This window comes from Camponotus vicinus, unplaced genomic scaffold, assembly GCF_025532165.1.
Source record: "Camponotus vicinus isolate PSW18456_S1 unplaced genomic scaffold, iyCamVici1.0 SCAF_6, whole genome shotgun sequence".
Classification (NCBI taxonomy): Eukaryota; Metazoa; Arthropoda; class Insecta; order Hymenoptera; family Formicidae; genus Camponotus; species Camponotus vicinus.
This window is the reverse complement of record NW_028141978.1, coordinates 1654893-1680790: the sequence shown is the minus strand read 5'-3', so window position 1 is coordinate 1680790 and position 25898 is coordinate 1654893. Positions and strand designations below refer to the sequence as shown.

Below are 25898 nucleotides of genomic sequence, written 5' to 3'. Positions count from 1 at the left end.
TTTGTATTATTGCATGATGTAATAAATATACATGCATATACAGATATAAAGAGCCGAAAGACAAAGTAGTAAAAATCAATAACAAAACATATATACAAACGTTTCAAGTTAGCGCATGCACATAATTTTTATTTTTCTTTGTATGATTATTTTATGATTCGTATGTATTAATATATATATGCAACACATATTAGAACACTTTCCATTTAATTAAAACTCCTATAGGTTTTTACATTAAAACTCCTATAGGTTTTTACATTAAACGTGTATTAATAAATAGTATAAAAAAGCAAAGTGCTGCGAAAATATTAAAAAAAGGAAGTATCAATAAAAAATTATTAATTCTATGATTAACATACAAGACTTTGCTTGGAAATTTATGAAATTATGTATCTTATATGGATTTCAAAATGTTAATAAAATAGCAATTGATTGAATTAATAGATAAAATATCACTAAGAAAATAAAGTTTAAGTTCGTAAACAGTTAAATGTTTTTAGAATAGGCAAACTGCTGCCATAGCTATACTCGCAAAAGGACGAGAATAGGTGAAACGATGTAGACAATTCCAGAATCTGAAATGTCCACCATATGAGTTCTATTCCTTTTTATAGAGGACAATGACACGAGCGCACACATTGTTGGAGCTCGTGCTGCCCCCTCTTCCTGGCCCCTCTCCTGAACCCTCCTGACAAGTTCGTACAAATTCTGACTGGCTGATATTTAAATATCGGAAAACCACTTCCGTCGGTGGCCGCTATTCAATCGGCAATCCGATCAGAACCTACTTTCATTCGGAATTCCCGATATCGTTTCCATCTGTCCGCGAGCACTTCAAATAAATCGCCGGATCGGTTTCGCGGTATCGCGCATTTAACCAAAAACAACCGAGAACAGACCGCTCTATGAACGAATAGAGGATCGACTTCGACAATCAATTCCAATATGAATTATTGCTTCGTTAACAACAATGTCTGTTTTGGCTGGCGTATTCTTCGTTCCGTGAAGATTGTTCTCTACTATTTCCCATATGCAACAATATTGAAACTTTGATTAAAGAAATATTATTTGCTTTGGAGAAGGGCCGATAAAAATTGAAAATATACAGAAATAAATATATATTTGGGTCAAATAGTAGTTGTAACAAACACATCACACAATTTGATCGATCGTGATATAAAGAAGAATATTAATTAATACACGTAAATCGCGCGCACGTAAATATTAATACAAGTTATTTTAAAAAGAGAACTTACTTAATGAAAATTGTCATCTTCTGAGGTAATTATCTAATTTTAAATTCATTTAAATTTAACTATAAAATATAAAGAAAATATATACCATATATAACATATTGCTCCAAAAAGAAAAAGATATACATATGTAAGATATTATTAAAATATATGTCAATTAATAATATAATAGCATGTGATCATTTTCTTACAATTTTCTTCTACAAGAAAAGTAAATGTTATACTTGATAATGTTAGTGAATGTTATAATTAATATCATATTACGATAAAATCGAGGTAAAATCGAGATTCTAGTTTAGTTTGTGCGCTCCAGAGTTGCATTTTTCCTCCTTGTTGAACTTCCGCGTCTACATAGAAATTAAAACCAGCTGAACGAATAAATTTTATATACAGAACAGAATTTTATACGGTTCTTAAATATTCAACTCGCAATTCAAGTTTGTTAAAGCGTTTCACGTTTCGCGCTTTTTAACAAGTATTCGGGCAAAATGAAAATCTTTGCAGTCGCGGAATAGTTGTTTGTAATCGTTAAATCTATACAAAGTGAGAATGTTCTAACAAAAAAAAACACGCGATCGATACAACGATGCATCCAATTCGCAGATTTTTTAAATCTTCTTACGAGCAATGTATTGGCCAGTTGGAATCCATTTGTCTATTTTAAAATACAAATTGCTAAATCTTCTTTAGCATGTTAAAATTGTACATGTGCCGCTATCTTTTAGATTACATCTTTTCTCTTCGATTGGGATGTTAATCTCGCGAGATGAAGATTTACTCGCTCACAATTCAATCAAAGCTGATGTCCTAAAGCAATAAAAACCACAATTCCACGAGTATCTCATATTTCTTTAATTAAATTATATTTACTAACTTTCATTTATCATTGTTGTGATGAATCTCAAAAACTCGTATATATCTTTTTACAAACAACGTGAATTTGTTCCATTACATAATTTGTTTTATTTCAAGAATACTTCAATCTATTTTAGATGCTTTTTAAAATAAAGAAAGCAATGGCTGCGTTCAGCAGGAAAAGCTGCTTTGCAAGTGTTGTAAAATTCGTGAATCTGATTGGTGTATGCTCTTAGATTCAGCCAAAATTAAGAGCATACATAAATCAGGCTCACGAATTTTACAACAGTTGCAAAGCAGCTTTTTCTGCTGAACGCAGCCAATGTTCATTAGATCAAATAATATCGGTTTTTAATTGCTGCTGATCTTTAATATTTCAGAACTCGATCATTTATCGAGCGAAATAACGCTCTGAACTCTATCGTGATTTCCGTACGCTACATTAACGCACAAAAGACCGCGTATTCTTAACCGTCTTCAATAAAGACACAGAGAAAATTAGCGGGAAAAGTGACGAAATAAAGCGATGATGATCACGCTTGCAATGTGGCGATCAAATGCCGTCATTAGTCGAAATTATAATATCACGCCTATCAATTATTAATTCGCCAAGCGAGCCGACAAAAGCAATAATGAGCTTAATGATGAGAACCACAGTCTCGTGGTTGGTGGTTTGGGCTCCGTCATTTGCATAGCCGTTCGAAATTTAGTTACAGAAGAGTGTTCCTTTTTTCGATATTTTCACGAATAAAATTTATTACACTGTACAATGCAAGCTAATCGAAGAATTATTGTAATACTCCTATTTTCATGAGGGATTTAATAATCTTGAATCTTTTTAAAACGATAATTCTTTTTAAATAAATTTAATTTCTCTCTTTAATAAAAATTTGGCTTGAAATCGTTTATTATTAAACTTTTTTCTATAGCTTAATTTACTATCATATCGGAATATTATACATCGAACTTAAACGATATTGAACGGCATGTTTTGTTCAAATGCAATAAAGTTGAAGTTCAATACTGTGTCACCAAGAAATTTTCGTTTTATTAAAGATGTAATATGATATGACAAGTCGTGCGATGGAAAGAGTACCTTCGCAAAAGCATAATGGAATCAAAACTTCCTGCCTGCTCTTTCTTACGTACTATTTCCTAAATGTATTCTTCCTCTTATCAGAAAATGTAATAGAATCTGCTGAGAGACTCTGGCAACTTAGTTTTGATAAAAAGTGTATAAAAATGGATTATTGTATACATTAGATCTATTACGTCATTATGTTTTTATGCCGAAAGAGATAAATAATAATTAAATAATTCAACAAATTCAATTATTTTACTAATTTGTGCTTCTATTACACAAAAAGTCACAAAATTATTTTATTTAATTACTTATTTCACTTATGTATCTGTCAACAATAGACATATATACATCTCCTTTCGCACAAAACACAACGAAATTCTTTGTACAAAATACGGAACAGTCAGAGTATCTCACCCTCTACGCATTATGCGTGCATAATATCATTATCGCGGACTGATGCGGAATGAGAAGTATAATAACGCGTGTCGACGTCGACATGATCAACGAACGGTGGGCACCTAGCTACTAATCAGAAGTATTCAGCTGTCGCGATTGTTGCTTCGCGGAACGAGCCAACAACCCCCCGTGTATATAATGCAGCTGACACAACACTCCATGTTCGTTATTATTGCCGCATCGCGAGCGCTCGTAAAGGCGACGCGGAGCTGCAATAGCCGCGCCGCGACTGGATGAGAAATCGTTGCAACGAATGGAGTTCGACGACCCCGTGCGACGACGCTCATGCATCGATATATATTTTCATCGAGTAAAAAATAATTTTCTTTTGTTGTATAGTTTTTTACGACAATACCTTGTATACACATATAAAACATATCTACGACCGCATAAAAAAAAGGTTCAAAACACAGAATTTTTGACAGATGTTTCTTTCTCTTTAATTTCGAGACGATTTGTCTTTAACACGAAAAAATAAAATTTTAAAGTATAAATTATACACTAAATTTTCATATTAATTGCACATAACTTTTTGTTCGAATAAATCTTCATTTATTTTTTAAAAAAAGAAAAAAACGAGAAGATATTTAAGTAATTTCTGAATACTATTACTAATGTGAACTCTTTAGCAAATGCATGAATATACTCAGAACTATACAACTGTAATCACAAGAAAGAAATAAAGTAAATAAATTAAGTTTTAATTAATTACATAATCGTGTTATTAATCGATATAAATTCGATATATTCAATTTCTCATGTTGTAGATATGCAAGAAAACATATGCAAACCATTACGCATTTTCATTGTTATATAAAAATTTCATATTTATGATATTTTTGTCGATTAATATTAATGTTCAATAATATAATATAACAGTAATATTGGAATAATACTGATATTATAGAAAAAATAATGTACATACCGTATTACATCGTACCAATACAAATGAGATTTTTATCTCGCGATTATTAGATAAAATTCAAAAATATAAATATAAAAATATATTATTATATAAAAATGCTATTTTAGTTTTTAACTTCTACTACATAATTAATGTTAAATCTTAAATTTCTTTTCTGAAATTGACCATCATTTTTCTCGCTAGAAAATAAACAATTATCGATTTCATTTGTATTTTTAATAAGAAATCATTAAGATTTTAGACAATCTAAGATGACTGAATAATAAATACGCAAATATTAAAACACGCTTTTGATAAATATAAATTCATATATTTATACATATAACAAAATTTGTTCACGATATTTGATTTTCACAACGCGTAAAATTTCGAATCGCTTCAATCCTACAAATATTCCTAACGAAAACAAAATGTCACGTGACGGCTTCTCGCATACATTTCCGGTCAAACTATTACGTTGACATTGGTGTCCAAAGAGATTACCTTACGTGACGAGAGACAGATAAACCGATGTGGAAAACAAATTGTTATTTCTTTGAATTGTGAAAGCAATATTACACACACATACGCACATTTAATTATAAGTCCATAATTTATTTAACTACAATTTCGAGCTTGATAAGACTTATCATTCTTTTTTATTAAAAAAAATGTGTAATAAAGTATTTGCTAGTTTTATTCGCGCTGCAATCGTGATTATTTGTCAGCGATTTACCATATATGTATGCTATGCCATATTAAATACTTATAAATGATTGCAATCAAGAACGCAGACGTAATCGTGATGAAAATATGTTTATGGGCCTATCACGTTTCCTAGTAACACGACAGTTATGCCGATAACGTCGAAAAAGTGAGTGATCGATAGGAATAGGATTTTTTGCCAGGATGCTTTTTGCAACAAAATTCGGCACAAAAACTCGGCCAGAGACAAAGCGGCCTAAGTGACCTATATTCTCTGGTCTTTTGGAAAAATTTGCATTTTTTTGCGATTTTGAAAGTAAATTCGTAGTTTGAAGTTTCTCATGAAAGGAGTTTCGAAAATGTTTTAAGTCGAGCAAAGAAATATAGAACGTACAATCTAAAACTTTTTTACGTCTTGAAAACTAAAGGTACGCTACGCGAGAAGAGTTTTTATAATCAGAATAAATTTATATCAGAATTATCATGCGCTAAAGAAATTATTATCGATAAACATTTGAAATAAAGACAGGATTAAATTCATGTCGTTTATGTAATTTTTATAATTACATGAATTATATAATTACATAACGGTAAAAATTATTTCATAGAATAATGTTTATTCGTCAATAGCGTACATAATCATGTCCTATTATTATTTATAGCTGTGCAAATCTTTATTGCCAATTATACATGTATGTATAATACATATGATAATAATATTTATACTAGTTAAATAACGCTTAAAAATTTTTATGCCAATAGCAACACATTTTAATCTTCAAATTATACATGATTATTAGATATAAGATATAGATGTATCGTATGTTGTAATAATTAGGAAAATTATAAAGTCCAAACAATGATGCCGAAACTAACGAGTTGCTAGGCATAAGTGTCTACATATGTTATAAAGTACTTACAGTACACCTCTCGTTGTATTTATGTTGCTGTTCGTAGTAGGTTTGCTTTCCGTAGTCGCGTACTAATTTCGATTCTCTGATCATCACCTTCTCAGCCAAACGTTCACGATTAACTAAATAAAGTAGCAGAGTATTCCTTCCCGTGCGTAGCACGCAATACAACCCCACTACAGTGTTCAATGACCTCGGCATCAATGAGGCATTGTATACAGACAATGTTTACGTTTGGCTCCATTAATGTATTATGAGATTCTATCGAAGTTTCTTGAAAATCACACAATACAATTCGCTTTATTTACGCATATTATTTAACCATATTATTTAAGCATATTTTTCAAAAGAAAATATCAAGCATATCACCGTATCTGATCAGATTTAAATTTCTCTTTTCTTATTTTATTTAAAACGTCCTTAAAATTAAATGCTTATCGTATGTCGATTCATGATCTAAGATCTTTATATTTTGCCATCAAAATTATAATTAGCTTGTAAAATCTGTAATAAACCCGGATGTTGAGAAATATATCTTTTATTATATAATACTGTGAGTAAAAAACCTAATAAACAGTTTTTCATGTTTATATTCTATCCTGTTCATATATATATTTGTGGTGCTGTTATAATAAATTATATAAAATTTGAGCAATTATAAAACATTTCAAAAGTGCAAGTCTTATATGTATCTCATTATAAATATAATTTATGCCAGTATAAAAAAAGCATTTATTTGCAAGTGCATTGTAACGTCACTGCTCATGTCTGAGAGCTCATCCCCCGCGAAAGTTGAAACAGATGATTCCAGTCGATCGCCCCCGAGTCAGTAACCTCGGAGCATGTAATGAGTGGACAAACGGTCCGTCGTCACCGAGGACGGCTTCTCGGATATTCAGTTTTTTTTCGTTTCATCCCTTGTCCCTTCCGCGGCGCGATTAATATCCGTGAGTAAACAAAACGTGCACAGTCGAGTGCGACTAAATCGAATTATTATGATGAAAGACGGCAGCGACGCGGCGCGCATAACCCTTTCTAAAATTCATTAGCAAATTAACCGATCCCTTCTCGCGACACAGTACAAGACTTTGTCTGCGCGTTTGGTCTTCCCACCCTATCCTCGGATGTCGTGTTACCCGCCGAACCACGCGACGACCGCCCTCCGCGCGTTTGCTGTCTCTCGGAAAACTGCCGCCGGCCACCCGTCCCCGGGAACCAACCGCAAAGTTCGGCGACTGAAAATTGATGAAGGCGAATTCTAATTTAACTTAACTCAATCTATTCCGATTTAATTAAATAGTCGGAATTTGACCCCTCGCGGCGAATCGACATGCAGCTTGCGTAAGAAACGTTTCTCGAAAATGTGACAGAATATATCTGTCAGTTCTCATATACATATATCTTATCTGGCTTTGAAAAGATGACGATGCGATTAAAATATATTCTTCAAAATAAAAAATTAGTCATCAACGTATCAACTGCAATAAAAAATCATTTACAACGATTTGAGAATGCATAGTTCCTAACAAAAACAAAATAATTCAGTTAGAAAAATTTCGGATTATTATAGATCAAAAATCGTCCATATAATTTACTTCATTTTCACTGTTAAATTCTTTTTGTCTTATCAATTAATTAATTATAAGTTTATTACTGAACGCTGCTTTATACAAATAAAATATGCATAACAAATTATATACAATTTTTGTTAAAATATTTTGTTAAATTATTTTTGAAATTAGAAATTTTAATTTAAAGTACATTTTATGCTTATATAACTTAGAATAATACTGATAGCATGATGGGCTTCTCGAAAAATCTCGATTCACTGCACTTAATTATGTGATCGCGGTATGAAAATATATTCGTGTGTTCGTTGCTGGCACAGACAGCTCAACGATCTCAATTCCGCTCTATAGTTCGGATGTAGCGATTCAGGAAACTCGGTTATGCAAATGTCAAGGACTGAAACGAATTTTTGCGTCCGCACAAATATGACATTTATATTCGCGACTCGCTGATTGCGTATGATTTCGACAAAATTATACGTTGTGCATCACCATCAGGGAACATATTAGCGCGTCGTGTATTTGAAAGAAATTCGGCGATTCTATTAAACGATGCATTAAACAACGTTTAGTTAAAAAATTTGTATAGATTCCGTAATATACATATATGTATTTGCATATATTTTGGATAATTTAATAATCACTTCGTGTTTAAAAAGAATTAAATAATGCTAATGCTGTTCTTGATATAATCTTAATCTTAAACTAAAACGCGCATAATAATAGAAAATCGTTATAAATATTTATAAACAATTCGTACTTTATAAAAAAAATCATTAAAAAAGAATCTATTTAAATAATATGAATCTATATTATTTTTTATACATGCGTGTTTTAATCTAATTGAATTCATCCCTCTTCTATTGGTTAATTTTGAAAGTGAATTTTACCACGTAGTCATCCATCATTCTGTACTTTTACAAACTGCTTTTGAGAAAAGTAGTTTCCGAGCTTCACTTTTTTCCGCTTCTGAAATATATATATAATACGGTGAAACAGGAGCAGCTTGTATACATGGTTTTATAATGGATTCGTGCTTTTACATCGCGACACGTTCGCTGCGAGAACAGAGAGCGTGTATAAATGATATAATGGGGAAGAAAGGAGCGAAAGAGAGAGAGAGAGAGAGAGCAAGAGAGAGTGATCACTCGTGCACGCCTCCTTATCCTGCGAATAAGGATTCTCGATCCCGCAACCGCCGGCAAGAGCACAATGTCTTTTTAATTTCTCCCCTGGACGTCCTTGTATTCGCGGGCTCCAGCGGATTTTCTCGGATGTCACGGCGCGGGTGAAGACGGAATAACGGTGAAAATTGCACGAAGAAAACGGAAGTTAGCCGATGCGAAAAGAAAGTCGACAATGGACAGACGGCGTTGTCTCGACGTCCGCAAGGAGCGAGGGAACGGATATCCTCCTTTGTTCGGCCATACGAGAATGGGAATTATGAGATGGAAAAGGAGTTAGAAAAAAGTTGGGGAAAAATGGGCGACAGGCGCGCGAAGACGACAACGGAGTTGCTCGCGGGGGGAGATAAGGAGGAAGAAGAGATGGCTGCTGGTTTAATACGTAGAAAAAAATACGATTACGGCAGGCAAAGAAGGTGCGAGGATTCCGTGATGAGTTGAAGCAAGTTGGCTAGAAATGGGCTATCAAAAACGTATAGCAGTGGCTCTTTTTCTACTTGGAATGGTAACGCAAAAGTAACATGTACAACTGCAATATTGTCCGTCCGAGAAAAATTGATTTTTCTTGCTCAACGCATTTGTTGCAATTTTAACACTTTATGATATATTTTTTTCTATTTTTAATTCATAATTTATTGCCTTTGCAAATTTTAATAATTTAAGAGACAATATATTTCCTGTTGAAAATAATAAAACACTTTATTGTTGTATTCGATAAAATTGTCTATAAATATAACAATATATCAAATTAAAAAATTTCTTACAAGGTTCATATATATAGATTGTTGAAATATTTATATTCATATATTATTTTGAAAATATTAAAATTGAAAAATAATTTCTTGAAAAATCGAAGTTGTATAACTTTAATTAATTGTAAGTAAATAAAAAAAATTGTATAATATTAAAGAGAGTAACTTGACATAATTTAAAGTTTTAGTATTTAAAGTTTTAATGACTGAAATATTATTCAATGACCGATTCATCAAAACCGTTTACACAAATGAAAACAAGTATTTCTTCCTGAATCGCCTTTAACTAATATCACTATCATATGCGACGTGACAGAAATTTTTCTATTGGACAACGACAAATAATCGAGTCTCGATGATTACAAGATTATAACGCTGAAAGTTACATTTCTTCAATATTACGATATGCGCATATTTGTTTTCCAAGTCACTTTTTTATGCAAAAATCGATATTTCCAGTACACGTCAGATATAGTCGTAGAATGCCATAACTTGATGGATCTGAAATGTCATGTCGAGATATGTCGCCGTTGGTTTTTATTTTTAATGCGTGGTTTTTCCTTTTTAGGCACACCTGTGCGTCACAACGAAACCACGCTTACCTTTTACTCGGGAATGTATAAGATGCTTTATACGAAGAAATAAGCCGCAGATCTTAAAATAGAGGAAAAAAAAAGAAAACCTTGCGAAAGATACGGTCTTCTAAATTCGAAAAGAACAAAGCAAATCAAGTTTCTTTCGTAAATGAATCTTCTTTTACTTTAATATCTCCCATACAATATCATTTTAAGTTACGCTACCGACGTGTTTATGCAAAATATTCTATGTAGCTACTGTAGATATTATATCTTCCCCGGATTATATTCGCCTGTGGCGAGCTACAACAGGAAATTGGAAAAGGTCCACAGAGCGCTCTCAGACACGAAAAGTTATATCTGATGGAGCTGCACCGAGGAAAATTGCGTATTAATCCGCTCGAAGCTAATGCATCGTAACGCGATCTTATTACTTTTCCCTTCAAGAAAAAAGCCGCCCCATCCTCTTCGACTTTTCCATTCGCGTCGTAGCCATCATCTTTACAGTAGCTGGCAAAGGGAAAATTCTGCGTGTGTAATTTCAATACCGTAGCTTTCATCGAGAAGGAGCGTGAAAAAAATCATCTCCTCTTAACGTTGACACATCGTATACGTTCGAAAATTAAACTTCACGTTCATCGTATTTTAAATATGCAAACGAAATCGCGAATGTCGACGTGTCACAGATCCGTCGCCGTAATCCGTCATGTATCGATAATCGTGAGCGCGTTTCTTCCGTGCGATTTTTCTCGACAAAGCGTGGAAGCGCGCGAGGAACGCGAAAGTCGCGTAGGACGGCTTTGCGTTTCCACGCATCTATAAATCGTAATCCTGCGGCGCGGCATAATTCCACATATAAGCTGACGTGATTCTCGAATGGAACGACTCGTAAATCCGTGGAGATTATTACAGGGTAGTGAAGGGGCGGGCTTCGGGGTTGTCGAGGTCGCGCAAACATTGAAAGCCTCTACCGCGGGTTAACCAACCTTCATATCGGGCTTCATTTATATTTAACGCATCCGCACATTTTGCCGTTGTGCGTGCGGCGAATAAAAATTCCCCGACGATACTTAGTGCGAGTCACGCGCGCTTTTCTTATCCGGGATTATATTATATCGTACATCCGTGGGACAACGTATATGCATAACATATCAGGGGCGCATATTGAAATATATTATAAACATAGATATATAAAGAACTAAGAAAATATACAATTCTTCGAAAAGTACATAATTTAGTTGTTACAAAAGTCACCATTATAACGATATAAAGTTAATTCGGAGACAAATAAACACTACGTAAAAATTGACATATAAGAATTTGATTAGATTTATATCGATGATGTAATCATCGGTATATTAAAAAAAATTATTTTATATACAGTCTTTAAAGAATTTGCAATTTTATTTTAATCAATAGAATTCTACAAGACTTTATCATGAATTTATTGATATCGATATATATGTTTGTATAAATACAATTACGATAAATCAACAATTCTTATTAATTTCAATTTATTAGAATCGATTTAATCTGACAATAGGCTTAGGCACAAAGCGGCGCGAGGCAAATATATTACTCAGGAAATATCAATTTCCAATTCCAATTCTCCTAAACATGACACACCTCAGACCCGCGTTTAAACTAGAGGCAACTTATGGTCACGAAGTACCGCGGTGATTATCAATGACAGCTCTCCAATATATTACAGGGCGACAGCGATCCAGAAAGCGACTTTAAGCAGCTATATCAAGTCCGTAACAAATCGGCGCTGCTGGCAACGCGCGGACGAATGACGACGAGATTCAACGGAAACGAGAGTAATCCCCTTTCCTCCTCGCCCTCGTTACAGGACAGCTAGGATAATTAAGTTCCCTATGGCTTTAACAGGCCGCACGCAGGCGGATGTTCGGCACCCAAATTGGACGATTTTGAGCGAGCCGGTGCGGCGCGCTTTAAACATCCATCCACATTCCGCAGAGCAGCGGCCGGATTACAGGAGTGATCTCGCATTACGTGACCGTCCGACAAGGCGCTTTTCAATTTTAGCGGCCATTTTCTCTTTCTCTCTCTCTCCTCCCTCTTTTCTCCCCCTCTCTCTTTCTCTTGTCTTCCTCTCTCTCTCTCTCTCTCTCAACCCCGCGTCTCGATCATTAGCCCCGGATGGTCATTTGCATTCGCGAGCATTCCGGATTTTACGTGCCGTTGCTTAGCGTCAGCGCGGCGCATAAATTGGCATCCTTTAAACGCGAATCCCGAATGTCGCACCATTGCGATGCCGTAATAAACAATTTGATCTCGCGCATGTCGACGACGCCGTCTCGCATCGATAAATCGTCCGCCAACGGCTTTGTTCGCGAAAATTGCATCGCGCAGTTAATAAAAGTAAATATGATTTGACACTGTTAATGAAAGTAAATATTATTCATTCTCTCGGAAAATCGATATTATATATATCGCGTTAGATATTCTATAAAATTTATTTATATAGAAATAAATCAAAATTTTATAGAATTTATTAAAATGCTAGAAGCTAACTAGTACCAGCAGTATTTAGCGTGATGCATATTTCGAAGCTACAGAGTCTTTCGCTATAATTAAGATCTAGAAAAATTATGATTCAATTCTTGATTAAAGCCTTTTGCTCTAAAGATATTTTAGATTTGTTCCGAACATCGCGCTTTCTTGGAGATTCTATTAGCCAGCAACGCGATTTATCTATTCTCGCGAGTAACAGCTATATTGAAGTGCAAATCTTAATGCAATATGACGTGACAAGAAGTAAAGTGGATTTCCTGTTAATTGGTGACGTAAGACGTCGTGGCAAAGCCTGAGAGGGAAGGCACCTAATTTCATTATTCCCATAATTCCCATAATTCAGAACACCTCGAACGCATAAAAGAAACTCATCTATCAAAAAAGCTTTTTAATAAATTCGTCTCTTAGACATCGGTGTATCACAGGAGAAGGAAGACAGCAATATTATTAACTTTTATAATAAATCTACTTTTTCATCACATCATTTTTTATTATCCACGATCCATCAACGTTATTTAATTGTTCGATCAAGTTAATTTCGATTCGAGAATGCAATATGTAAACAGATAAAATTTCTGCTCGGATTGATCAAGAAACGTATATTGACAAAGGTGATCTTTTCCCCTGAAGTCCGTCAGTTATTCACGATTCGATATACGAGTCCTCTTAAATTCAATCATCTTCGTAGATTTCACTCTGAAGGCTTATCGAGCTTTAGTTATTTCGATTAAATGCGTTCAACGGACAACCCGGAGATCCCCAGAAGTTTAAAGCCGAACTGCTCGTATTATTAATACAACCGAACATGTGCCGTTACAGGGAACTCAATTACCAGTAATATTAAACCTCGTGCTATCAGGAGATCATCGATCATACCGTCATCCATTTCTGATGCACAGAAATTGATGACACGCGTGTACAGAATGCCATTTAAAAGGTTTTATTCGTAAGAATTATAAGCTTCGGTCTACTATTGCACGACGTATAATTAATGACTCGTAAAAATTACAAAAAATTAAAACATATATAATAAAATATTTAATATTTGAAAGATTTATATATATAAATGCCATATATGTATATGTGTGTGTGTGTCTCATTAGTTATTAAATTATCTATCGCATCAATTTTATGCTGTATTTTAATACATTATTATAGATTCTGATAAAGAAATTTCTGTGTCGATAAAGTACAATAGATACGGAAATAGTATGGATTTGGTGGCAGCGCTTGTCAGATTAGTCACATCGTCCATTGAAACGCATTATTGAACGTCCGCTCGACTGGAAATCGTAGGAACAGAGAGCTTAATTATTAGAATTACGAGAAGATCAGTGGCTTGTGAAAATTAAGGGAAATTTAATTACCGGAGGCACTCGGTAATGAAGGAGAAAACCATTACTTGCTGAGCCAAACATTCATACACAAATGCATGCTGAGTTGTATGCCCGAAAAATGCATGATCATTATAATAATCGTGGGTAATGTTCGCCCATATTCACTCGAAATGCATTTTCACGATAATGCAAAACTAACATATGTATTTCAAAAAATCTTTTGAAAAATTTATTTATATCGAAGAAATTTTTCCATTTTTTTTTATATTGTGACATATTTTTTAAACATATTTATTGTTTTATTATATAATAAAAAATAATGCATGCATAAAATCTTATAAATTCATTTTTTGATAAGTACAAAAAATATAAGCAACTTTTTTTAAATAATGTAGGTCTCTCGGTTCGCAATATCAAGAGTTAATTTCGCAGGTTTAATATTTTGTACAATATTAAACAAGGCAATATATTCACGTGTCGTATTAAATAATTTCAACTAGACCCGAGAAATAAAAGAAATTAATTTTTCAACGCGCACTCGTCTCTAATGACCTCAAACTATGGCGGTTTATAGCGATTAACCCCGGCACGGTTATTCGCGTGCAATTAAATGAGGCGGTATAGGAAAGGCTCACCGAATGTCGTAGAAAATGGGCTAACCAATTTTCATTGTCCTGGGGTAACTACGGGAAACGCGGGCTCACCTCCCACTTGCGGTGAGAGACGATCCTCTTTTTTTTCACTGAAAGCAGCACCAGCAACCAAGTTTCATGGTAGTTACAGCAATTGGAAACTGAACCGATAGTCTGCGAAAACTATAAGAGCTTAATTACCACTGGCGGTGGCCGGAAACAAGAGCGAAAACGATTATTCTCCGGGATCAATGATCCTGCCGCCAGAATCATCAATTTTGCAGACACGGGGCAGAGGCATGGCACGACACGGTAATCGAAAATATATCGACTTCGAACACTTGGTCCGCCGGAAAGCGGATTTATCTGGGCATGTAAATGGACTGGTTCAATCTCGCTCGAAGTACGACCACAATCTGCTGGGAAGGCTATTCAATAACTTTGAGAGCACAAGAAAGGATAAAAAATTAAATATATCTAGTAGATTTAAAATGAAGGCACACAGAGAGAAATATATATAATTCTCTCTCAACAACGTTTCAAATATTTAAAATTGAAACTATTCAAATATTATACTAATTTATTTATACAAATGTTTTTATAATCTTAAAAAAAGTTGATAATTGATCGTATCTCTCAAAACTGTTGCAATCTTTAAGCTGATATTTTCTAAAGTGTGAAAAAGAATGAACATCGTTGAAGTTCATCATTTACGAATTTCTTCATATAATCCTTTAGCCATCTTTCTCTGCTGAGTAGGAAGATAAAGAATGAAAAATATATTTGAACGTGCTTCCCTCAAGCTATTAAGATAAAATATAGCATCATTTATTATTGGATTAAAAATCCTCACCATAACGGTACATTATCGCTCAATTTAATCGCAATAATTGATGGTAGGCATTGCGCATTATCTATACAAAGTTCAATAATATGCAGATTCAGGAATTTTTTTGAATCTTTGCCACGAAGACAAAACTCTTCGCGAAAGGATGAAATATCGAATCATTAATAAAAAAAAAAAAGAATCTCTCTTCCGCAATGATCTTAACGAGCAAAAACATGCCTTCGTTATCGCATGGCGGTTGATGACGACGAGGCAATGCGATCCTCCTGTAACGCAAACCTTAAGAACCAACCACGTCGCCGACATTCTCGTCTCAAGACGCGATGAGATTTATTTCGCTACTCGACAGAAAAGAGAAACCCGAGAAAAGCGAATTTGTAATCCCTGATTACGTAAAGTGAGTCACCTTAATTGACACTCGTGAAACAGAACGCGAGCACATGAAAGAAGAAGCGCGCGCCGCCCGCTTGTCTTTTACACTAGTTAATTAATTTGAGGCGCTAATCAACGCAAGACTAAAAAACATTCATGTAATCAGAAAGTAAAAAGTATTTCAATTAATATCCATATCTCGTGCTAGAGATAATAATTTCGGACGCGTCGTACGAATTCTCGTTTGCTTTTGAATGTAATTGCATTCGAATAAGCAACGATTACGCTCATTAATCTCCTCCCTTTTCCATCCCTCCAGATATATTTAAAAACTGTTCATTGTTATGTGCAATATATCCACAATTATGTAAATTGAATTTCATTTACAATTGTCAATATAATATCTTGTGTATTCACGATTCATAATTAATCAGTGATTACAAATATGTTAAAAAATATACAGTTTTATTAATATTATACATACTCCCATGATATGGAAATTGTAGATGTATAAAAATTACTACGTTAATAAAATACATAATACATATAAATACCTCAATTACGTAATATTGCGGTTGCAAACATTTGATCAAAAATCCAACTCGATTGATTAGATTTAATCTGTAGAATTAAATCCATCCCACACATTTAAATTACGATGATGTCCGAGCATTTATAATAATTTCATTGTATTATCTTAACGATCGAAAGATTTGCAATGATTTCTACATAATTGCGTGTAACCGAAGAATTAATTGATAAAGAATGCTCATTTATTTATAATATTTCGCTATAAACACATATTCCACATATAAACGAGCAAGAAAATAACTCGAAATTATTTTTAACGTGTTTTATCTGACTGTCTTGTTTAATAGCTCGTATGGAAAATAACGTTTCTGCATCTCTCGTTATAAAACATGCTAAAATCGAAAGATTTACAGCCGATAATGGATTATATAACGGCACATTCTCAATTTTTATATTTCTGCTTTAAAAAAATTAAATAACACATTGATGTGTTTATAAAAAGATTGATTATATTATTTAATCGATTTATTTAGAATTTTATCGAATTCTTATTTCATTATATTCTAGGATAATGTAAAATATCAGCGTTATCGTAATTTGAAATTTCTTGAGTAAAATTGCACAAAGTAATGTCTGCACAGCAACAATATCTTCGCGTAAAAAGTAGTAAAGCTTCTTGAAGATAAGTGTGCCTTCTAACGGGAATAATGATCGTGGCGCAATCGATAATCGCCACCCATCATAAATCCTCTCTACTTGGTGCTCGAAGGAGTAACACGCGCGGAATTTCTGAACAACCTGCGAACGTGCGCTCTAGTTTTCAGTTTCGTAACATCGTCCGGGTGGTTTAATTAGAAGAAACGAAAAGTTGAGAGAGCCAAAGGGCAGGGCGATTCTGAACGGCAGTTTACGGTGCACCGCAAATAAACAATTCCCGCGACTGTCAAATGAAAATTGCGACAACAATTCTCGGGATGCAATCGTCCACTTTGATTATGCACCTGTCGTGAAACGCGTGCACTCAAATGTCCGCCTGTCGATCAAAGATGGATCGAATGCAATCACCCGCGTAACCGACGATAGCTGACAGACAATTTTGCCGTTTCGGCGCGAAGATTTGGCAATCATTGACACATTTCGATTTGATCCAAATCGTGGTTGATCACGAAATTAATAACAAGCCACAATATCAAGGAACATATAATGATTCTGCATTTTGCCAAATGAACGCGAACGCGCACTTGATCATTTATTCAAATAATTTCAATAAATGACATTACATAATGAAAATGATCTATATCGCGATTTGTAGTTTATAAAAAAGTTAGAAAAGATAGAAAATAAAATTAAAAAGAGGAATTGAGAAATTGTATAGAAAGAAATGCGAGGAAGACAAATAAGGGAGAAAATGTTTGTAAGAACGGATGTAAGATGCATTCAGTCTCACGAACAAAAAACATCATTTTGATCAAAGCGTAAGGTAGTGATTTAATAACAGCGGTTACTTGTGCAAACTCATAATGCGAGTTGATCGAGGCGTAACTCGTCGTTTGACGAATAAAACTTCCCGAGTTTCCGCAATTCACGTTTCGCACAACAAGAAAATCCTTTCGCGATAATAAAGGAAGGAGAAAGAAAACGGTCGGGGCAGAGAAGGGAAAACCACGCGCGTGATTTCGAGCCGCATCCATCCACAGAAGTAAAAGTCAATCTCGCTGCCTGCTGTTGTGTTGCCGCTCGTAAATCCCCGTAGAATCGATGCAGGAGAGCGGATTGGGAAAGAAGAGGGATGGATGTTCCGTGGAGAACAAGTGCGATTCCAAGAAGGTGATTCCCTTGAAAAGGAGGCCGTGTAAATAATGATCGAACACTACGGCGCGAGGAATCGGTCCTCTTATGAGTCCGTTGGGATACCATTCCGTTGCTGAACTAAGCGATCTATACTTTCGACTATCTGTTAACGTATTCGCATTGTCGTTCGTGCAGATTTAATGCGCGCATCCCTCTTACGCTATATATGATATCATTGTTATCATTTCATAAAAATTGCGCAATTCTTATTACATTTTTATGATCAATATTTGTTCGATTCGAATTATTGGTGCGATAATAGATAATATTGTAAGAGAATTCCAAGATAATTCCAAAGAATACAATTACTCTTCTAAATCATTCTCCTCGAATTAAACAGTCAATAAAGAAATGTGGTTTTATTTATTTGTATTTACTTGACGTCATCTCGTCATCAATTGTACCACGATTATTTTTAATCAAATAAAGTTTAAAATTTTATATTAATAAATTAATAATTTCCTATTCAACAGGATTAATAATCACAATGGTAATTATAAGAAAACAGAAGTACATTTAAACTTGCAAAATCGAAGCACTTATCATTAGTCGATACCTTTGGAGTGTGACTTCGTAACAATTAAATAAAAGCTCTCATTTCCTCTTTTTATCCCAATGTGCTTTCGCTCGTTTCTCTCGATCACGATAAATTGGCACAGCTACTTGTGTGGAAAAATAATTGTCTAGTTAGCCTCTGACTATTGATCGAATTTTGCAGTTTTTATCAAGCCGCTAGCTATGAAAAAGTGGGCGTTGGCAGTGTTACATAACAAGTATCGCTGCATGTGAGGTAGAAAACACGCGAGATATCCGATGTTAATCGTCGCTGATCGAGCCTCGAGTATCGCGCTTTCAATATCACGATTGCTTTAGATAACACGACGCTCAAAATACGCGTTCGTTATTTCTCATACTACCTTCGTTGGTAATCCGAAGCCAACAATTGTTTCATAAATTCTATAGACGATATCTGCAAAGCGAATGAGTTCGTTTGCACATACCATTGCAGTAATTAAGTAGTATTTACGTTCCGCTATGGGATTTTCAATCAGTGAAAAGTTACGCCGCACGCGTTTCTAGTGAATCATATATAAATACATTGTAGACCGGTAACTATTATAAACCAATTAGACGATTTCTCGTTTGTATTTAGCAATTATTGCATCCGCGCAACGAGAGCGACGAAATTGCAAGTTTTCGCTTAAAATTGTTGACGCGTATTAAAGCATTCAAATGTCGAAAATTCTACTTCATTAAACAATAGCATAAAATACATATTAAAATTCATTTCAGATGATTTATAATTCGTTAAAAATTGAGAAATCCATTATTTTATATATGTGATATATATGTACACAAACACACACACACACATATATATATTTTACATTACTTTAAATGCTTCTGTATTACATGACATAAAATAATAAACGGAATTCAAAATTGAAAAATGGAATATTTTAAATCTGAATGGAATATTTTAAATTTCATGGTAAATTATAAATCATCTAATATATGTCTAACATAAAGATAAAGAGATAAATAATTTATAAATGTAAATAATTTATAGAAGATGCAATTATTTCCTAAGAAGAAGTAATTACTTGACAATAACATATCTTTCCTTAAAAATGTTCTTTTCATAAGTATATAAAACATCTTTATTTTAGATATTAATATAATAATTATGTCAAAAAAATTTCTGTTATCTCAAAATGATGTAATAAAATAAAACATTAGGATCGAATTTATATAAATTCCTTTTGAATACGATTTAATCGCGTTAAATGATGGAAAGAAATTTATAGCAACCGATCCGATCCATTATAATTATCATCCATTAAAGGACAATAACAGTAGATCTCTATGATTTCTAATTTTGAAATCAAGTGCTTATTGCATTTCGATTTGATAACATTATTCATATTCGAATTCGTAGTCGATGATTTCTACATCGATAATGCACGAGAGTAAGCGTCCAGCCGAAAACAAATTAATTATGGTTTAGACAGAAGCGCGTATTAGTCGATAGAGATCCATGATCGAGGCAATTACTGCCGAAATTCAGATCGAGTCGCGGGCATGTAACTCGAATGTAATAACTGTGGGAGACAATGCGGGGTATGGGAGACAATCAACGTAATTCTAACACATTGATCGGTACTCACGCATATATGTGTATGCCGCGCGCGTATACGTTTAGTTTCGAGCGTTTCTCGTCGAGATGCGATTGATTGCTGACGATCAGATTATGGCAATTAATAGCTCGAGTGCCACGGATCCCTTCGCTTGTAAATTAGTTCCGTTTCCGGGAGAGGAACTCCCGGAATCCAACTTATCACCACAAGTACGTGGACGCCCGTTATCGGTCACACATCTAGCGCATAACCCGTATTCCACGCGTTGCAACTGTTTGAACATCTTTTTGGATGAACACATAACATCGCAAACGAAAACGACGTAGCGGTTATTTGATTGAAATGTAAGAATGTTTCGAAGAAATCATTTGGTCATGTCTCAAATTTCAAAAAAATCTTGAAAAACACACTGATATTTATGATGTATTATTAACTGTGTTGAATCACATATACAGTTTGGTATAATTAATTGCGAAATATGCTCTGTTCTGCATCATAATGCAGACTCGACTTTATCATAATAATTGGAATATATAATAAAAAGAGATATATATTAAATATTATAAAGAATAAATGGTTGTGAAATATTCTACTTTCTCTATTGCATGTGTGTAAATCTCGTTAAAATGATAAAAATTATTTAATCAAATGTTTATAAATAGCTGGATTTTCTAATTTGAATTCTAATGAAATAATCCGTATAGCAGTTGAGAAAGCGAGCTTCGCGCATTATATTGTTTCGCATTTGTGTGCATCATCCATATACATCAATATTGAGTAAATTGAGTGGCGCGGTATAATCCAGATTATATAAATCGAATGGAGTTAGGAAAATTGGTGTAACATGTGTATATTTTATCAAAACTTGATCCGCGGAATTATACATCACTTATAATCTTGCAATTAGACATATTATTAGAATTATAGATTTATAAATTGAAAAAGCTCTAAATTGTCTTGTCTAGACACAAAATGTATTAGGGAAAATATTTTTAATAATAACGCATAAGAACGTGGTTCAATACACATGCAATCTGGTATTTTTAATTCCGAGTAACGCAAAAAAATATGAAAACACAAGGAAAAGGGAAGAATATGAAGATAAAATATGCTCTCAATAATTTGCACGGTTAAATCCATTACTATCAATATTACCTGCACTTCATTGATTTTGTTAACAAAACAATCGTACGCACTCTTTGAATATCATTCCTTATAGCTTGAGTCAATCGATGAAACACGTTGGACTATTTCACAACCAAGTACTCTTGCTCTACATATCTGGCGTGCATCCCCATAGCATCCTCGGAGAGAAGGGGATGCAGCCTACTCCATATAGAGTATAAACGCTATTCATGCGGCAGCATAATGGGTTAAGTGGGGTCTACTCACGACGTCGATGAGCTGGGAGAGGCGTAGTCCCATTTTGACAGTGAGGCGATCGCTGTTGTTGCCAACAGGGCGGATGAGGCGGTTGTAGTTCGACAGCAGGTCATCGTAGAGACGCTTCGCTTCCGGATTGGCCGAGGCGCCCGGAAACGGGGCAACGAGACAGGATATGGCTGCCGCCATCGCCAGCAATCCGCCCAACCTGGACCACCATCGCCACCAGCCTTTCCCACCGTCGTTCGTCCAAGCATCCCTAAGCATCGTACGCCTTGTCCACCCCTTTAACAATAAATTACGCGCCCCTTTGTAATGCATGCCTCGTGATGTTGAACGTTGAAGGAGAAAGAGAATGCAGGGTTCGTTGATCTCTCTACCTCCATCTCTCTATCTCTCTCTCTCTCTCTTGCGCGCGCACGCGAGGGCTAAAATTCATTTCGCGCGCTAATTATCCTGAGACTGTTTCATATTATAACATTAAGGGACATTCTAACTGTGATAAAGCAAAATGACTTCGCGTTTAGTTTCTTAAACGTTCAAAATAGAAAAAAAATCGGTGATAATTAGAGAATTTAGTTTTGTTGAAATATTCTCGTCTCTGCATGCTGCGTATGAAAGAAAAATAATAATACGAGTAGAATAATAATTGCGCGTTTCAATACTTTATATACAATAATATATATAAAATCAATTTATTACATCAATTTAATATATCAAGAGAAAGAAAAAAAGAGACAGAATCATGTATTTATTATAAAAAACTCCCTTTTATTCTAATAAAAACTTTTCAAATAAAAAATATAATTATTTTTTAAATAAAAAGTGAATACACTAAATACCATCACGTTGTTAAATTAAATATCATTTAAAAATAACAAACTATTCGAAAGTCTGTAAAAAAATCAATGAAATTGATTTACAAGTGGAAAATTTCTTCGACAAAACCTTTCGCTGCTGATAATTTGAGAAATGACTGTTTGATGTAAAATCTCGGGGGAGAGCAACTTCAAAAGGGCAATTTTATAAAGGAATTTTATACAAATTTCACTTTCTATACGAGTTTCGCAGTTTGATCTCGCAGTTTCATATTGCGAGGCTTATAACAAGGGACGTCACCTAAAAATAATCTGAAAAATTATTATACAAATGTTTTATAAAATATGATAAGACGATATCATTCGCGAACGATGGCAGATGATTAATAGTTATAAGTTTTATGACGCATTTTGCTGAAAAAAGAGAATATCGGCAAAAAAAGCTAGAGAAATTCCAGAACGCTCTTTTACGAGCAAATATAAATCTCACTTAGAATAAGAACCAAAACGACTTTGCAATTAGCCCGCTTTTCACGCTCGATTCCATGTCGTTCAGAAATTAGGATACGGATAATACGCGAGTGCTTGCAACTTTTGAATCATCGTTATAATGCAGGTTTGATCGTAAAACGGATTATTTAGGAAAATTACAGGCAATTACGAAGTCGAGAGAGATGAAATATTTTATCGTAAAATAAAATCGTAACTTTACCGTATCGCTTACGGATTGTTTGTTTATTGACATTCCTGTCGTGAATTTGCGACTGACATTTTCTCTTCCATCTATCGATTTCATGTACCACAGTTATCGACCACAGTTAATTCTCACGCTGAAGTTATTTAGTTATCCGATCCTATTCTTGAGTATGGTATTTTTATTTTATTTTTGTATGTTTATTTTTTAATTTACAAGTTAAATTTATATAATATATGATGGAATTTAATATAATGTTATAAAATAAAATAAAATGATGGATTATCTAAATTAGTACATTTAATAAACAATCTTTATATGTAAGTAATATCACTCGGAATTTAACAAAATAATTACGCGTTTTTAAATAACGGATTAGATCTGGAAAAATATAATCAAATGTTACTTGCATATTTTACACTACTATGAAAAACAGAAGCACTTAAAAATATTTGAAAATGCCACAGATAATATGCTTTGAATCATTACACACAAATATGAATATTAAAAATTCTCATAAGTAAAATTTAAAATTAATAAAATGCGATTTGACTAAATTAATATAATTAATTGAATTTAATTTGGTCGATAAACATCACAAGGGAATAATGAATCAAATTATTTCGAATATATTAAGTGAGGTGTTAATTAATTACGAAGTCGAGCGCGATTGTTCTACAAAAGAAGACTGATGCAAGAGCGAATTGTTCATTCGCGTATCACGCGAGGAAAACTTGTTGCGAAGATCTGACATGTTTTGCATATCGTTCGTATTTTTCAAGTGTATTAACGAAGACAAGTGCACGACGAAAAGCCATACTTTTGCCTCGAATGTATCACGGATGTCGCCTGTCGATTCTTTATAATACTTCGTCGACGTCAACTTTCCTGAAGCAAGTCACCGTCCCATCGTAAGATGTAGCCGGTCGGCTGGTAGATCAAGTCATTTACTACCCGTGACGAGGAGCGTAGTCGTCCATAAAGAGGGCTTGAACGACATTGTTGTGTCACAAAAAAGGCAGAGGAGAGGAGAAGCTCTCGAGGAAGTTTTATCGCTTCTTTGCTGACCTACCTCGCCTACCTCGCTATTATCAGCATAACCGTATGCCTCGAAGGACTATTTCGTCGTATTAAGGTAACTTCTCGCGCTCTGATGCCCCTCTTCTTAAACTAAGACGCGACAAAGAATGTTCAAACACGAAAATGTATTCTATCGAAACTTTGAAAGAAAGTAGAGACAACTATACATGTCCAATGAATAAAAAAAATTTATATGTTTTTTTTTCATTTTGTTATGTGTAATTTTAAAAGAGAAAACAATTCGCAAAATTTATTAAATATGTATTTCGAAAATTTTCCATAAAAGACTAATAACGAAAATGTTTAACAAATAATATATTATTTTTTGTATTTTTTTCATAATATATACAATTTATAATAATTTGTTATTACATATCTGTCTTTTTCTTGTCCTTATTTTTTTATTAAAGTAAGAATTTATATAAAAGTTCTGAAGCATTTCATCAATCTCGTAAATGTAACTATAAATAAAAAAATATAACCGCTTAAAGTAAAATTAATCAGCGTTTGTTCGAAATATGTAGTGCAAGTATTTACTTCTTATATATTATTATATTATAAAGACAATTACAGTCAATATACAAACATTACATACATACACAAATTTTACCTGAAGTTTAGATAATTTTTACGTGACCATTTACATAACAATAGATACATAGAGATCTGCCTTCATTAGCATTTGATCGAAAATCCCAGGAATACCAATTCAATTACACATGTATGTGCAACCACCGTATATGTATACAACCACGATCAGTGATAACGGTTAGGTACTATATTACAGATGGTCGGTTTCGTTATACGATAAAAGGACAGGTCGATCGAACAGCTTGTTCGACAGTGATCGGACGCGGCTTGAGGAAGCGGATATAATGGAACCAATAATGAGCCGCCGCATCCATCAATCCGGATCAAGCAGCGGATCAATTTAACCATCCTTTCCCTCGCGCGTCCAATGTACCTTCGGAAAACAAGTTACGCAATCTCGGATCGTATGTATAATCGACGTCGGGATGATTGAAACACCTTTTATAAAACTAGATTAATCCTTCCGTATAATCCAAGAGAGATAATAATATGAATAATAATGATTGAGAAACATTAATATGATATTTTTTTTTTCGTTTTCGAGCTTGTGTATAAGAATAAGTTTGGATAAGTTACTCAATAAACAAACAACAAAGTATCTTGACTTTGACGTCAACAATATCTCTCTCTTTCTCATGAAATAAATATAATATTCTGTATAAGATGTACTATGTATTCTAAAATTAATGAAAGAAAAGAAGGAGAATATTAATATTATATTATAGCAAGAAATATCTTTCCAACTACTTATTAATATGAAGAAATGGAACAAAACAATATCTGAAAAAAAAATATATATATATATGAAGCATAACCACTGCTAAATTCCACATTTACGT

The 25898-nt window shown here is 33.9% G+C and overlaps 1 protein-coding gene across 5 annotated transcripts in view; it reads right to left on the bottom strand.

The window, feature by feature from the left end:
• Positions 1-25898, bottom strand: part of Nachralpha1 (nicotinic acetylcholine receptor alpha1) — a 127050-nt gene that overhangs the window by 50070 nt on the left and 51082 nt on the right. For 3 of the 5 annotated variants that reach the window (XM_083103550.1, XM_083103549.1, XM_083103551.1), the window contains one exon: positions 21886-22161. The exons of 1 other annotated variant lie outside the window; for it this stretch is intronic. In XM_083103550.1, coding sequence (XP_082959676.1) covers positions 21886-22143 — 258 coding nt within the window. In that variant the 5' untranslated portion in view covers positions 22144-22161. Of the gene's footprint in view, positions 1-6177; positions 6276-21885; positions 22162-25898 lie in introns of those variants that run through there. One more of the 5 variants, XM_083103552.1, reaches the window with a different exon arrangement.